The sequence below is a fragment of the Rhinopithecus roxellana genome, chromosome 10, assembly GCF_007565055.1.
Source record: "Rhinopithecus roxellana isolate Shanxi Qingling chromosome 10, ASM756505v1, whole genome shotgun sequence".
NCBI lineage: Eukaryota > Metazoa > Chordata > Mammalia > Primates > Cercopithecidae > Rhinopithecus > Rhinopithecus roxellana.
In genome coordinates this window covers 2,453,419-2,468,563 of record NC_044558.1, presented here as the reverse complement: position 1 = coordinate 2,468,563, position 15,145 = coordinate 2,453,419, and the positions used below count along the sequence as shown (strand labels likewise).

At 57.5% G+C, this 15,145-nt stretch overlaps 2 protein-coding genes across 3 annotated transcripts; both read left to right on the top strand.

Annotated features, from left to right (window-relative positions):
* Positions 1–2,551: 2,551 nt before the first annotated feature.
* On the top strand, positions 2,552–7,401 carry PTMS (parathymosin). Of its 2 annotated transcripts, XM_030938401.1 has the most exons (5): positions 2,552–3,163; positions 6,053–6,124; positions 6,370–6,448; positions 6,606–6,667; positions 6,841–7,401. In XM_030938401.1, exons 1-5 carry the CDS (start codon positions 3,119–3,121, stop codon positions 6,889–6,891), a joined length of 309 nt encoding a protein of 102 aa, XP_030794261.1. In that variant the 5' UTR covers positions 2,552–3,118; the 3' UTR covers positions 6,892–7,401. The 2 variants fall into 2 exon arrangements, with proteins under 2 accessions (XP_030794261.1, XP_030794262.1); XM_030938402.1 differs by lacking the exon at positions 6,841–7,401 and having other exon boundaries at positions 6,293–6,448; positions 6,606–6,659.
* Positions 7,402–8,954: 1,553 nt separating this feature from the next.
* LAG3 (lymphocyte activating 3) lies at positions 8,955–14,871 on the top strand. Its single transcript, XM_030938400.1, has 8 exons — positions 8,955–9,373; positions 9,658–9,805; positions 10,140–10,444; positions 11,036–11,305; positions 11,714–11,989; positions 13,669–13,911; positions 14,180–14,310; positions 14,636–14,871. Exons 1-8 carry the CDS (start codon positions 9,316–9,318, stop codon positions 14,804–14,806), a joined length of 1,602 nt encoding a protein of 533 aa, XP_030794260.1. The 5' UTR covers positions 8,955–9,315; the 3' UTR covers positions 14,807–14,871.
* The last annotated feature ends 274 nt before the right edge of the window (positions 14,872–15,145 follow it).

The window sequence follows — 15,145 nt, the reverse complement described above, 5'->3', positions numbered from 1 at the left end:
TTTTTCCCACTTTCAGAAAATGTGTAAGAAGCACATGTTTCCCCCATTCAACTAGTGGGAGAAATTCTCAATTGGACTGTAGAGTAAGGTAATTCTAGGAATAGGCAAGCCTCCACAAAGCCTCAGAAATAGTTCCATGGAGAAAAGCAAACACAGGCATTTAACTCCGTTGGCCCCAGAGGCTCTGAGGCTAACCCCTAGGACTGTCGGGTGGCTTTCAGATCCCACTCACTCCACATTCATCCCAAGTCTCACTTCCAGCTTCTTTCTCATGAAGCCAAGACTTCAGAAGACTGGCTTGTTGTCCAACCAGAGAGAGAAGGCTAAAGGATGCTTCATCCACGCAGGAAAGGAATTCGATCCAGGCCTCTAGCTTCCTCGATCTTTTCCCTGGGGTCCCTCGGACCCTAGTGTCCAAGCTCTTAGATTCTCAAGGCACTCCCTTGGGCTTTGGGGCAGGATTCCCATTCTCTGCCTCTCCATCTCTCTGGAATTTTCCACTGCAGCTGCCTCTGCTCCCAGACACCCCTCCCTGGGCAAAATTCCCGGCTCCCTCCGCCTCCCCTTCCCTAATCACACCTCATTCCCACCCCCAGCCCTGAGGCCCAGCCCACAGTCCGGCCCACAGCCCACGCTAACCCTGGTGGTCCCAGTTAGAGAAGTGGGAGGCCAGGCCCCTTATGGAAGGGTGAGAGGGAGTATCCCAGCCTCTCTTTAGGGCGAGAAGAAGGGACACTGGAGGGGCTGGTCCCTTGTGGGGCTGGAGTTGGGGGAGTGGCCCATCTCACATCCCCATATAAGGCAGGGCAAGCAGTTAGGCTTCTGGATTGGCTGATTCAAATGAGCATTCCACCTGGCAACAGGGTTTCTATTGGCTATCAGGAAAAATAGGAGGAAGGTGGATGGAGGTTGTTGGTGGCGGTGATTGGAGGGGGGAGGGGAGTGGAGGTGACCGGAGTGGGGGGCGGTTACCAGGGCAACAGGGTAAGAGCCCAGCAGGGTGTCCGAGACAGCAGGCGGGGCTGGGAGGTGGAGTGGAGGGAAGAGGAAAGGAAGGCGGGAGGGAGAGGAAAGAACCTGATGGGGAGGGAGCGAGACTGGGAGACTGGGTTGGTGGGGGGGGAGTAGCAAAGGATCGAGGAGAGGGAGATAAATGAAGCAAGAGGAGTACAGAGATGGAGATGGTGAGAGACGGCTGAAGACATCAGCCAGTGAGTCAGAGAAACAGATTGAGAGAGGGACATGGAAAGATCTCAGAAAAGATAGAGTCCGGCAAGGAAAAATCCTGGGTGGGGCCCCAAGATTTTTGAGGAGACTGAGAATGAAATATTGATAGAAAAGTCAGAAAGAGAAACTGGGAGGCGTGTACATCAAGGGGCCAAAAGATGGTGTATTTAAGCACTCAAACACAAAATAATGATAATGATCATCAAAATGGTTTATTATTAATAAAATGAAAATAAGATGAGGAATAATGATAATGACAAATATAGGAGTGCACGGACACCAAAGGTCTTTTTCCAAACCTCAGCCTTCCACCCCGTCCACCTTCCTGACCTTTAATACACAACCCAGCCCCTGTTCCCTTCTGAAATCCCAAGCTTTTCAAAATGACTCAAAGATACCGAGATTGAGGGCGAGGAGTTGAGGATGTCTGGAATAGGGTGGGGCTGGAACTCCAGACCTGGACCTGTATTATATTTGCAAAGGAGGCAAATATAACCCAGAAAGGCTAGGGAAGATGGCAGCAGAGGAATGAGAAAAGCTAACGGACGGCAAATGTAAAAAATGAGGACAGAAAGAGGAGTTGAGGAAAGCCAGCCAAGAATAGAGGGCCAGGTGCCTGACTCAGATAAGACAAGAGCAGGGTTGTCTGGGAAAGATACGGAAAGAGACCAGAGGTGGAAGGGCAGAAGAGGGTCAGTAAGGCGTGGAGAAGAGGTGAGAGAAGAATGGGAGCGATTCGAGTTATAATTGGTTGTGAGGGAGGGGTCTGGGTACAGATGACTGAGGACGGATGAAGAGAAATAGAAGGACCAGGCGAATAAAAGTGAGGTGAGACAGGCGAATGAGAGAGGTAGAAGATGGAGGAGAGCTGGAAGCAAAGGAGACCAGGGGCCTGACTCCCTGCGGCTCACAGCACGGGGCCAGGAAGGCAGGCACCCGGCAAGGGTCACAAGTGTCAATCTGGCAGGAGGGAAGGCTGGGCCGCCCTTTCTGCCCTCCCATCCCTCCTCAAGGCCATCCAGAGAATGTGGATGGAGGATGAGAGGGGGAAATCCGGCGTGGTGTGGAAGGAGCGCCCGAACCCTCTTCCTCTTCTTTAAGCTTTTGGTTTCTCAAATACCTGCCCTATCTGCCCATCTGCTCCCCTCACCCCACCCTTTGACAAAATCCCAGGGCTTTTTTTGGGGTCAGTAGGATTCTGGCCACCTCTCCAGTCCGCCCCCAAAAGCCAGACTCCACATTCGCAGGCAGTAGGTTGGGATTTGGAAAGGTGCCTCCCCGCAGGAACCCCACCCCTTCCCACCTCCTCGCCCCACTCCTTTCTCCGCGGCCGTCAGTCTCTCCATTTCCCCCTCCTGGTCTCGTCCTCCCTCCCGACTCTCTAGCTCTCCCTCCCCTCGCTTTCATCCTCCTATCCCCACCTCTCCAACCTCCTCTTTCATCCCCCTCCCCTCTCCTCTCCTCCCCGCTCCCGCCTGCCCCACCCCTGGGAAGCCCCTCCCGTCGGGCAGCGCCGCCTTATAAGCGGGTTCCCTTCCCGGGGGCGGCAGCGGCTGGTCGGCGGCAGCTCTGCTGGTGCGGGGGCGGCGAGCCCGGGACCGAGCGACCGCGACCGAGCGCGCCGGCCACCGCCTGCACCGCCCTTCCGCCCGCCCTCCGGACGGCCGCAGCCCTGCGGGTCTCCGCTCCAGACCCACCCCCGCCCCACCCCGCACGCCTCTGCCGCCTCTTCCAGAGACCCAGCTTGCCGAGCGGCCGCCGCTGCCGCTGTCGCCGCCGCCGCCGCCACCGCGCCAGGTTCCGGCCGCGGCCACCCTCCGCCGTCCAGGGCCCCTCCGTCTCGGCTCCGGGACCCCGGCTCCCCGCCAGCCCCGGCCCCGGCCCCGGCACCATGTCGGAGAAAAGCGTGGAGGCAGCGGCCGAGTTGAGCGCCAAGGTACGGGCGGGGGCAGCGGCGGCCCGGACTTCGCGTGGCCCTGGGGCCCGGCGCGGTCCTCTGCCCCGGGCCGCCCCCGACGGCCCCGCGCGGCCCTCGCGCCCGGGTCCTAGCGGACCCCACTGCGCCCTCCCACCGCTCCCCGGCCCGGAGCTGCCTTCCCGGCTCCGCGCGGCTAGCGCCAGCGCCCTCTAGCTGCCCTGCGCGCACCACGGCGCCCGGCCTCGTCGCTCCGGTCGCGCCGGCCCCCGCAGCCGTCCCCACCCCTCTTCGGCCCCACCTCGCTGACCGGATCCCGTCCGGCTTCCCGTCCGAACGCCCCGAGTCTCACTTTGCCGCGCCCTCTCCCTGCGCCCCGCTGCCCCGTCTCTCCTTGCAACCCGACCTCACCTTTCCTCGCTAAGCGGTTTGAGATCCTCAAGTGTAAACAGGACTCTCCCTGGAGGCTACTCCTCCCGGCCCCTCCCCGCGGCCCGACCGTCGCTCGCTTCTCTCCCCGGACGGCGACTGCCTCTGTTTTTTCGTTCCCTCCACTCAGCTGGCTTTCAGCTTTATTTTCTCTTCATCGTCCCTTTCCCACATACACACTGGAAGAATCTCGAATTCCTAAAAATTAGAAGCGGGGCAGGAATAGCCTTCGAAAAAGCCGAGGCTGGGCATTGGATGGCATTGCGTCGAGCTGTCCTCGCCCTCATCAGCTCCCTTCCCCTGCCCCATCCGTTCGCCCTTGCTTCTCTTCCAGCCTTCCTCTAATTTCCCCAGGGAACCTGCGGAGTGTCGCTTTGGGAAATTAACGCGGCCGGGGTTTGGGGGCTGGGAGCCCTATCTTGTGTGTGTATATGTGTGGCGGGGTGGGTTGGGGCGCGGTGGTTGCTGAGGGGCCGTCACACTGGTCTCCCGGAGGCCCGCGAAGTGAAACGGGGAGAGCCAATGGGATTAACGGCGGTGGGAGAGGGGCTGTGTGCGATCTGCCAAGGTGCGCCCGTGTGGCCCTCCGGCGGGCTGTGCGGTGGCATGTGACTTCACTGAGTAGGTGTCTTTGTATGTCTGAAATCCAGCGAGTGTGTGGGACTGCCCGTGTCAGTTACATGTGTGCATGTGGAGACGTAGATTTTCTGGAGCCATGTTGTCGCTTTGTGAGTGTTAAGTGGCTCCGCTTTGCTCCCGTGCTGTCTCAAGAGTGTGTACCAGAATGGCCCAGCGCTGGGCCATGTGTCTCCCGTCGCGTGGGTGCCCCTCTCTAACTGTCTATGCATCGCTGTTGGCCGGTGTAGGTGTGTGTGCCTGTCTTGAGTAAATGAGGCCAGAGGGCCGCTTAGCAGAAGATCTAGGGCCCAGGTCACATATTCTCCTGGAAAAGGGAGCATGGAAGGACAGTGACCAGAAGGACAGAACAGGGGAGGAGAGGGCCCGGCCTCTTGAACTTTGGTCTCTGGTATTCTCACTCCCTCCCTCCATCAGCCCAGATGGGAAAGTCAGGCCAGGGCCATACAGACTTTTGGTGCTAGGGCTCCCAGAGAGAAGCTGACCAGCTCCTTGCTCTCCTGGCCCAGGATGTAGGGAAGAGCCCGCTAGGTAGTGGAAATGCCATACTGACCTTGTGGCACAGAAATGAAGACTTCACGGTGGGGTGGAAGGGCAACCTCGCTGGAGTGAGGGTGAAGAGTTCTCAGCTACCCTTAAAGGGAGGAGGGATTGAGTGCCCCTCAGGGCAGGCGTTCTGCACCGGGCTCCTCTCCTATCCCCTATCCTGTTCCAGAAAAGACCCCCCCCCCCAGGGTGATCTCACACAGGCGACTTCCATTCACATGGAATCAGATACACAGCATGGCACACCGACACCAGATCAGATCACACAAGGACACCTACCGTGTTACACTGTGCCTGCCAAGGAGTGGGTGGGGAGAGGACTGGAATCTGAATTGGGAGGCTAGTGTAGTGTCCAGAAGAGACTCACATGGGCATCTCCCGCTGCCATATCAGCACAGGATGTCACCCTATGCCTGCTAGGATCTTGGGGTGAAGGAGAGGGGCTGGCCGGTGGGAGTGTCTACTAGACAGGTGCCTCCCTCTTCTCCATTCCTACCCCACCCCAGTCACAGACCTTGTTTGTTGCTCTCTCCTTGTCTCCCATGCCTGCTACTCTTCCCCTCCTTGTTTTCTCTCCTACTTCACCTACATTTCCACTGGAAATGGCTACTTCCACTCTTCCACTACACCCATGCATACATCATGGGAGGCAGGAAGAAGGAAACTACTTGAACTGTTTTGGGGTGGGGAGGGCAGAAAGTGGGAGGGGTGCTGGGAATGTGCTATGGTGCTGTCCCTATCTCTGGTAGTGTTTGGCCAAGTAGGGGCCTGAGGATTAGGGAGACACAGACGGAGAGAAACAAAGACCTTAGAAGCTGAAGGGGAAGCTGGGAGGGATGCCCAGGAGAGAGAGTCCTCAGGAAAAGGCCCCAGAGGTAGACAAAAGGCAGAGCTGGGCGGGCAGTGGGGGGCAGGCCAGGGAGGCGGAGGGACACAGGAGGGGGTGGGGCACTGAGGCTGCAAGCAGATGGAGAGGATTTGCTTTGCTGAGCTGAACTCTTCAGCCAGTGAGGTTTGGGAGAACTTGATGGGGGTGGGGATCGTTGCCCTGGTTGCCCGCTCCTGCTTCTTCATCCCTTTCCCACCCCACCTTGGGTCTTGGGGAAGGAGGTGTTTGGTCTCAACCCCTTCATGGCCCTAATGTAAGGACTCTGGGGCCCCTATTCTGTGTCTTAAGTTGTGGTCACCTTTTCAGTTCACACGCCTCTAAGCTCACTACAGAGGGAGAATGGGGGCAGCAGGGACTTAGGGGCTACAAGCCATTTGTGGTGACAAAGGTGACCTCTTTCTCCCTTGCAGGACCTGAAGGAGAAGAAGGAGAAGGTGGAGGAGAAGGCAAGCCGGAAAGAGCGAAAGAAAGAAGTGGTGGAGGTGTGGAGGGGTGGGGGAGAGGACCACATCTACCCTACCATCTTCCTCCCAATCATCTCATCCTTCCTCCACTTTCCTTCTGAGGATGCTCGGGCCTGCCCTTGCACTGAGCCCTCTCATCCTTGCTGCCCCACCCTGAGGCCCCTCCCAAGTCCTTTTCTCACCCAGTCTCCCCTCCCATTGGTGGTAATGGTGGGCAAGGCATGCAGCCAGCCTGAGGCTACTCCCTCCCCTGGTCCCCACAGGAGGAGGAGAACGGGGCTGAGGAGGAAGAAGAGGAAACTGCTGAGGATGGAGAGGAGGAAGATGAAGGGGAAGAAGAAGGTGGGGAGGGGCAGGGGAGGCTGGGCTGGCAAAGTCTGGGCTCAAATGAGCAGAGTCAGGGTGGGTTTGAAGACCTGAAGCAGGGCTGAGGGCGACCACAGGGGGTCTGTGCCAGAGCTTCCTGCCCTTCCCCAATGACCCATTTCTGGCTCCTCAGATGAGGAAGAAGAAGAAGAGGATGACGAAGGGCCCGCGCTGAAGAGAGCTGCCGAAGAGGAGGTTTGGGCTGGGTTGCTGGGCCTGAGGGGCTGTCAGGGATGCAGCCGGGCTGGGCGCCCTTTGGATTTGGACCCAGATACCTGTGCAGCAGGGGTGGGGGCTGGAACAGGACCGGGACAGGGGGAGGTCTCCCCTCCCATTTTACAACTCCCCCATTCTCTCCCTCTCCACAGGATGAAGCTGATCCCAAGCGGCAGAAGACAGAAAATGGGGCATCGGCGTGAGCCCCTGCCAACAGGCTGGGGTTGGGAGGCCTCTCTGGGCCTGGAGGTGGGGGTGGGGGCAGACAAGTCCAGCCACTGTTCACCTGGCTCCCTGCTCTGGGCCCTGCACCAGAGCTGCCACCCTCTTCTTTCTCCCCAGCCTTCTCATTTCCGCCTTTCCAGACACTGCGCCCTCCACCCTCACTCTGCCATTGTTCCACCTCCTGACCTGCTCCATCTGAGCTCCCCAGCTGGCCCCCAATTGCTCCTCTCTCTCTTTGCTCTCTTTCTCTCTCCCCTACCAGCCCCATCCTTCCTTTGGTAGCCTCTCCCACCTAACCTCTGCATCCCCCAGCCTCATGTCCTGCCCCATCCCTATCCTGCCTGACCCCTGGATCTCCCTCGGATCCCCTCTTCTCAGACAGCGCCAGGCCGGGGTGGGGCCGGGGTTGGGGCCGAGCCCCACAGCTGCCCCCCTCCCCTCCCTTTTTGTATAATTTAATAAAGAAATGGTCGCGCTTCTGTTTTTAACCTGTCTCCTGCTTTCCCGGGGGGTCCAGTCAGTGCAACAAAAGGGTAGAGAGGGAGGAGGGTGGCTGACCTCACGTTCTGCCAGGACCCTTCCCTTGGATACAAAAGCAGCAGCACACTCCTGCCACCCACGACTCAAGAAGACAAGAGCAGCCCTCCAGGGGTGGCCCGGAGCCCAGCTCTTCTGAGAGCTGACTTACGTCCTGTTTTGGATTCTCAGGGATGCTCCTCCCCAGCAATACACACTTCCCTGCTAACCCACACAAGACCTAGACACTGCTGAGCCCAGTGGAAAGCTACCAGCTCTATTGTGCTGAACCAGGCACAGAGAAACAGCCCAGAAACAGGAAGTCCTGCCCCTGAGCTGGGAGAGGGCTGGTAGTCCTGGGTCTCAGCCTCCTAGGATCTGGAGTGAGCTGCCGGGCATCAGAGATGCCCTTTGCCTGGCACAGAAGAGAGCTCCTTCCAGTCAAGCAGGGAAATCCTGGGCCTCTTGTCATTCCCAGGTCAGCTGTATGTTTCATCACCTGCCCTCCCACTCTCCCTGGGCTGGGCTGGGGAGCGGGAGTTGTATGACTCTTGCCAGTCTCGGGCCTTCCCTAGTCCCACTGCCTTCCCTAGTCCCACTGCCTCTGTTTCCCCTGAGTTTGATCTCTGTTAGGAGATTGCTAAGATTTCTGCATTTCTCCATCTTTGCATGACCCTTGCCCTCTCCTCTTAGTTCAGAACCTCTGGATTGGAGAATGCTTCTGAGTGCATGGGGGCCTGAGCTGGAGTGGGGAGGGGTGTTGACTCATCAACAGCATCATTTATCCCAGGAGACTCCCATAACTCATTCAAGGTCAGGATTAAACACTCTCCCGCACACAGGTACACTCACAGTAGGGGGTGTACACTCACAGCTTTTATCTTCACACTCCCTAACCTTGGCAAATTGTACAATTTCTTTGAAGCTCAGTTTCCTCATCTGTACAATGGGGAAAATTACTAGATTTCATGAATTACTATAAGTGTCCTATACAGTGCTTAGCATGTAATGAAGCCTCAATACAATGTAGTTACTCTCCATGCCCCGCAAGGCTGGCATGCCTAGCCTTAGACCTACCATTTTTTAGGGTGCAGTAAAGCTTCCTGTCCACCATGTTCCCAGGAAACATTGTACTGATGGGTGGAAAGGCAGGTCTAAAGGGGTCAGGAAGTTCTGGGAGGTTAAGAGAATGAGGGAGGAGATTAAGCAACAAGGAAAGAGCTTGCCAAGAAGGAAGTGTGAATATTGGGACTGAGGAGGCAGCTTGGAGATGGGCAAGGGGGCAGTTTCAGGCAGAAATGGTGCGTGGAGGCAGAAGGTCCCTGGGAGAGGGAGCAGTCTGGAAGGTGGGGCAGGGGCGAGGAGGGGGAGGTGGGGAGACCCAGGACTGAGGAAGTAAACAAGGGGAGTGCCACCACAGAGGTGGAGGGTGCTGTTGCTGGGAATCAACCCCCTCAGACTTTCCACTGCGAAGCGAAACCGTAAGCCCTGGGGTGCGGGGGGTGGGCAGGGAGGAGGGGAAGTGGGGAAGGTGGAGGGAAGGCCGGGCACAGGGGTGAAGGCCCGGAGACCAGCAGAACGGCATCCCAGTCACGACAGCCACTTTGCTCTGTCTGCTCTCCGCCACGGCCCTGCTCTGTTCCCTGGGACACCCCCCACCTCCTCAGGCTGCCTGATCGGCCCAGCTTTCCTCTGGATTCTGGCCTCTGGTCATCCCTCCCCATCCTCTCTCCAAGGCTCTCTCCTGGTCTCCCTTCTTCTAGATCCCCTTCCTCCACCTCCCTATCTGCAGAACTTCTCCTTTGCCCCCCCACCCCCCACCACTGCCCACTTTCCTTTTCTGACCTCCTTTTGGAGGGCTCAGTGCTGCCCAGACCATAGGAGAGATGTGGGAGGCTCAGTTCCTGGGCTTGCTGTTTCTGCAGCCGCTCTGGGTGGCTCCAGGTAAAGCGGGGATGGCGGGAGGGTTGACCTCCGGCCCCACAGGAGGGGACCAGCAGGGATCTCTGTGGCCACAAAGGTCCTGAGGTCCTTAGCTCTGTGGTGGATTCTTCTAATCCCTTTTTTGGACAGTCCTTCCACCCCCAAAGCCTCTCTGGGCAGAGAAGGGACAGAAACCCAAGCTCTTCCTGCACCCTGTTTCTCCCTCGGGAAACACCCAGGCTCCTTCTCTACCCCTGCCTCTCGGCTCACGCCCCCTCCCCTTGGCCTCTCTTTTGCTCACCTAGTGAAGCCTCCCCAGCCAGGGGCTGAGATCTCGGTGGTGTGGGCCCAGGAGGGGGCTCCTGCCCAGCTCCCCTGCAGCCTCACAATCCCCCTCCAGGATCTCAGCCTTCTGCGAAGAGCAGGGGTCACTTGGCAGCATCAACCAGACAGGTATGCACCCCAAACTTGGGCAACAGGACCCCCGAATCCAGCACTCACAACCCAACACCCATGCCGGTCCTCTGTCCCCTGCCCTGAGGTGTCACTCCCTCTGAAGCCAGTGACCCAGTCTCCCCACCCTCGCCCGCACCGTTCCTGCCCTTGCTCTGCAATACCCTCACACCTGCATCCCTTCTCTCCAGAAGGGGATGCTGCCAGTCCAACAGAGGGGTCGGGGGTGAGAGGACGGTTGGTGGTCAAGAGAACTCTCGGGGTGGGCGTCCTCATCCTCAACGGGTGGCTGCCTGCCCCTGAGCTTCTCAACTCCATTCTCTTTCCCGCCCAGCGGCCCGCCCGCTCCCGCCCCCGGCCACCCCCTGGTCCCCGGCCATCGCCCGGCGGCGCCCTACTCTTGGGGGCCCAGGCCCCGCCGCTACACGGTGCTGAGCGTGGGTCCTGGAGGCCTGCGCAGCGGGAGGCTGCCCCTGCAGCCCCGCGTCCAGCTGGATGAGCGCGGCCGGCAGCGCGGGGACTTCTCGCTATGGCTGCGCCCAGCCCGGCGCGCGGACGCCGGCGAGTACCGCGCCACGGTGCACCTCAGGGACCGCGCCCTCTCCTGCCGCCTTCGTCTGCGCGTGGGCCAGGCCTCGAGTATGTGGGGCGGGACGACGGGAGAGGGGCTGGGAGGTGGGTCCCCATTCCCTGCCGCCTGGGAGGCAGGAAGGGCTGGGGCAGAGGCTGCGCTCTGGGCCGTGTCTGAGAGCTCCCAGAAGAGTAGAGGAAGGGGGTGGGCGGCCTGCTGGAGTGGAAGGGGCCCCCCGAAGCACGTGTATGGGGGGCCCTGTGGAGAGATTGTATCACCCCCGAGCTCCCCTTCTCCCACCCACGCGGGAGTGCCCAGAGGCGGGTGGAGCGGGGAGAGCATAGGGCTAGAGTGATTCATTTCAGATATCTGTGGCTCAGGGGGTGGGCTTCGCAGGGATCCAGGCCAGGAGAACGGCAAGGGTGGCTGATGCCAAGTAAATTGCAGGCAAGGGACACGGGAAAGTAGTCCTGGGGACTCGTGGGGATCCACTTTATGCACCTCCAGGTGCTGGGAGCTGAGATGGGGAGAGGGTGATGCGGGAGAGAAGAGAAGTCTAAAGCCAGGTTCCTGTTTCCAGGAGTTTCCAGCTTGGCAGTCCTGCTGTGTTGGGAAATTGTTTCCAGTGGGCTGATCAAGTCTTCTTTATCCTTGCACAGTGACTGCCAGCCCCTCAGGGTCTCTCAGGACCTCTGACTGGATCATTTTGAACTGCTCCTTCAGCCGCCCTGACCGCCCAGCCTCTGTGCATTGGTTCCGGAACCAGGGCCAGGGCCGAGTCCCTGTCCAGGAGTCCCCCCATCACCACTTAGTGGAAAGCTTCCTCTTCCTGCCCCAAGTCGGCCCCATGGACTCTGGGCCCTGGGGCTGCATCCTCACCTACAGAGATGGCTTCAATGTCTCCATCATGTATAACCTCACTGTTCTGGGTAACTCCCCCACTCTGCTTCACACTTTACCACAACCCCTTCCTGCCCCCCTTGCCACCTCCCCTGACTATGGGTCCCCAAACCAAGTTCTCGGCAGCCAGTGGCCTACATCATTGCTGTGGGCCTCACTGTTCGACCCCCTTATATTGCTGGCAGCCTTGCAGCTGCCATCACCCCTTCGCGCTTCTCCCATAGCCTTGCAGCATCATTGCCAGCCTTCCTTCTCCTTCTGGCTAAGCCCACTTGCTGGGTTTCTGAGCATCCTCAGCTCATCACCTTATTCTGCTCCTTAGCACTCTTACTAGCCAGAGCATCTCCTGCACTCTTCTGCCTCCCTTCCCTGCAGCCCCGGCACTCCCTCCTGACTGCAGCACCCAGCTTTAAATCTGGATTTTCTTTTCTCTTCAGGTCTGGAGCCCCCAACTCCCTTGACAGTGTACGCTGGAGCAGGTTCCAGGGTGGAGCTGCCCTGCCGCCTGCCTCCTGCTGTGGGGACCCAGTCTTTCCTTACTGCCAAGTGGGCTCCTCCTGGGGGAGGCCCTGACCTCCTGGTGGCTGGAGACAATGGCGACTTTACCCTTCGACTAGAAGATGTAAGCCAGGCCCAGGCTGGGACCTACATCTGCCATATCCGTCTGCAGGGACAGCAGCTCAATGCCACTGTCACATTGGCAATCATCACAGGTCAGCCTCACATGGGAAAGGAGTAGCTCCCCTCCCAGGGGAGAAAGAACAGGGAGGAAGGGCTGGCGGGGCAAAGACTGAGCAAACCCACCCAGTGGGTGATCCCAGGCCACTGGGCACAAGTTCCAGAGCCTGCCCATCTCGGCCCCCACTTTTCTCACCCCCATAATAAAGAATCGAAACTGAAAATCTCCTCTTGAGTCACAAGATAAAAGTTCCACTGTTCTCTATGGGACTCCCCTGCTCTCAATTGGCAGGAGGGTCTGGGAAGTTAGAAGGAAAGGTGACAAAAATTCCAAATGGTTCAAAAGAGGTAGAGTATATTTCTAGAACCCTTTTCTACTTTGCGGACAGGGCTTGGGTTAAAGTTGCAGGAAGTGGCCTGGATTTGGGAGGAGTTAATAAATCTGTCCCTTGGTCAGCAAATATTTACTGAGTAAGAGTTTTCCAAGATGGTATAAAACAAACACAGAAAAAATAATACTCAGAGAGTATGTGTTGACTGGTTGATAACTATCAGCCATGACAGATTACCATGTCTGCAGCACTCACCTGCGGCCACTAAGTAGTAGCACTCCATGGCAGATGCTTAATAATGTATAGAGGTTGAATGAATACGTGAACATGCTAATGGATAATACATCTCCTGAAGGCCAATCCTGAGTTTTCACTTGCTTTCTGGATACCTCTAACTAGATATTATACCACCTCTCAGCCGCCTCACCCTGAATCCCATCTTTTTCTACCACCAATCCCCTTGCTGACTCAGCCTGTCTTTAATCCACTGGTATCCACCCACCTCGAAACCTGGCCTCCTCCTCCCTACGTCCCATCAGTCATCAAAGCCCACCAGTTCTTTCTGTCCAATGCCTTCTTGAAGGTCAACTGTTTTATGTAGACAGCTCAATGAGACTTTCTCAAAACACCTGGAAAGTGCCAGACTCTGGGTCTAAACTCAGGTGTCTGCATCACCAAATCACTCTTCAGGACCCTTTGTCTCCTCCCACCCTCCCATCTCTCACTTTACAACTTGGAGAATGCTCTCTCTCTAGATGAATGGGCCAGTTCCCTGTTCTCTATACATTCAGAAAGGGGGATGATGTTCATTCAGGGGACACCACAAGGCAGGAGACACTGATGTGAGCCATGTCATGGAAGTTGCAAAATTGTGAAGTAGCCGGGGGGTCAGCTCATCTGACTGATTTTGAGGGTTCTGAGCATTTTGAGTAGAAAGTAACATAAAAGAATCTGTAATAGTATTTCTTCTGTGGTCTGCCAGGGCCAGTTTGAGTGTGAAGGCAGTAGGGAGCCTGGAAATGTTTTGAGCAGGGGAGGGAGCTGACTCCCTCCCCTGCTGAACAAGATAAATGTGGCCGGCAGGGTGTGGTGGCTCACGCTTGTAATCCCAGCACTTTGAGAGGCTGAGGCAGGAAGAACACTCGAGTCCAGAAGTTCCAGACTAGCCTGGGCAACATGGTGAAAACCCATCTGTATAAAATTTAACAAAAAATTAAATAGAAAGAAAAAGATGAACGGGGCCATGACCCCTGATGTCCTTCCCCAACCTCACCAGGCCAGAACCCAAGTGAGTGCAGGGTGATTGAGGCTTGGAGTTCAACCTGTGGTGTCACATAAGGGGGCCAGAAACCCAAAAGATCTCTTCCTTCTACTCTTTTCAGTGACTCCCAAATCCTTTGGGTCACCTGGCTCCCTGGGGAAGCTGCTTTGTGAGGTGACTCCAGCATCTGGACAAGAACGCTTTGTGTGGAGCCCCCTGAACCGCCCATCCCAGAGGAGTTTCTCAGGACCGTGGCTGGAGGCACAGGAAGCCCAGCTCCTTTCCCAGCCTTGGCAATGCCAGCTGCACCAGGGGGAGAGGCTTCTTGGAGCAGCAGTATACGTCACAGAACTGTCTAGCCCAGGTCCAAGGCCCCAAAATGCCAGGACCCCAATGCCACAGCAATAATCTTTATCCCCTGCCACCCCCATCCCAGCGCTTTTCTTTCCAGACAGGGACCTGATCTCCGGCTCTTCCCTAGGGCTGACCTGTTTCCAGCAATAATCAGCTGAAAGAGCCTGGGACAAGTCCCTTAAACTCTCTGGATCTCATTGCATCTGTAAAGTCTGAGGGAGTGACAAAATGTCCTTTCTAGCCCTGACCCTACACCTCATCCTGTACTTTCTCCATAGGTGCACAACGCTCTGGGAGAGCCCCAGGGGCCCTCCGAGCAGACCACCTCCCGCTGTTTCTCATCCTTGGTATCCTTTTTCTGCTCCTTTTGGTGACTGGAGCCTTTGGCTTTCACCTTTGGAGAAGACAGGTGAGCCAGGGACATGCCAACCCCGCCCCCCCAACAGCTCCTGCTCTTCCATCCTCACTCAGAGTGCTGATGACACCCCTTCCTCAGGAAGGTGACCAAAGGGGACCCTGAACTTGCCCTCGGAGTCCCCCTTCATAAGCCTCTCACTCCAGGGACGGCTTGTGCCTGGGTAGGCTGGAAGGGGGGTTGAGAGAAAGCCAGGACCAGATGGGGAGGGCAGGGTGGCTGAGAAAAAAATAGATGGACTCAGTGTCCTTCCTAATCCGTTTCCCTTCATCCTTCTCCTCCTTCCACCCTCCATCTCTCTCTCCATCTCTTCTTACAGTGGCGACCAAGAAGATTTTCTGCCTTAGAGCAAGGGATTCACCCTCCGCAGGCTCAGAGCAAGACAGAGGAGCTCGAGCAAGAACCGGAGCTGGAACCAGAGCCGGAGCTGGAGCGCGAGCTGGGGCCGGAGCCGGAGCCGGGGCCGGAGCCCGAGCCGGAGCAGCTCTGACCTGGAGCTGAGGCAGCCAGCAGATCTCAGCAGCCCAGTCCAAATAAACTCCCTGTCAGCAGCAAGCCTGAGTCTGGCTCTTTCGTGTCCAAGTGAAGGTTCCCGTCTCTCCCCAGCCTCTGGGGGCTCCTTTCTCCCACCCTAGCCTCCTAACCTACTTTCCCCAGCCAGCCTCCCTCACCTTCCCCTTTTCTGTTTCAGGCTGCTTCGCGTTTCTTTCTTGGTCTCTCTCTCTCTCTTGCGCTTACTCTCTTTTTCTCTCTCCTGGGTAATCATTTCCCTGAAGCTCCCCCCAAAAAGACCTTGCCCCTTGCCTCCGCAGCTCTCTCGTCCGTCCTT

Excerpts from the sequence above, each read along its gene's own strand:
- PTMS (XM_030938402.1), top strand. The coding sequence starts at position 3,119 with ATGTCGGAGAAAAGCGTGGAGGCAGCGGCCGAGTTGAGCGCCAAG. Across the intron at positions 6,125-6,292 it reads GAAAGAAAGAAGTGGTGGAG|TCTCCCCTCCCATTGGTGGT; the intron begins GTGTGGAGGGGT and ends TTTCTCACCCAG. Across the intron at positions 6,449-6,605 it reads AGATGAAGGGGAAGAAGAAG|ATGAGGAAGAAGAAGAAGAG; the intron begins GTGGGGAGGGGC and ends CTGGCTCCTCAG.
- LAG3 (XM_030938400.1), top strand. The coding sequence starts at position 9,316 with ATGTGGGAGGCTCAGTTCCTGGGCTTGCTGTTTCTGCAGCCGCTCTGG. Across the intron at positions 9,806-10,139 it reads TGGCAGCATCAACCAGACAG|CGGCCCGCCCGCTCCCGCCC; the intron begins GTATGCACCCCA and ends TTTCCCGCCCAG. Across the intron at positions 13,912-14,179 it reads CACAGAACTGTCTAGCCCAG|GTGCACAACGCTCTGGGAGA; the intron begins GTCCAAGGCCCC and ends CTTTCTCCATAG.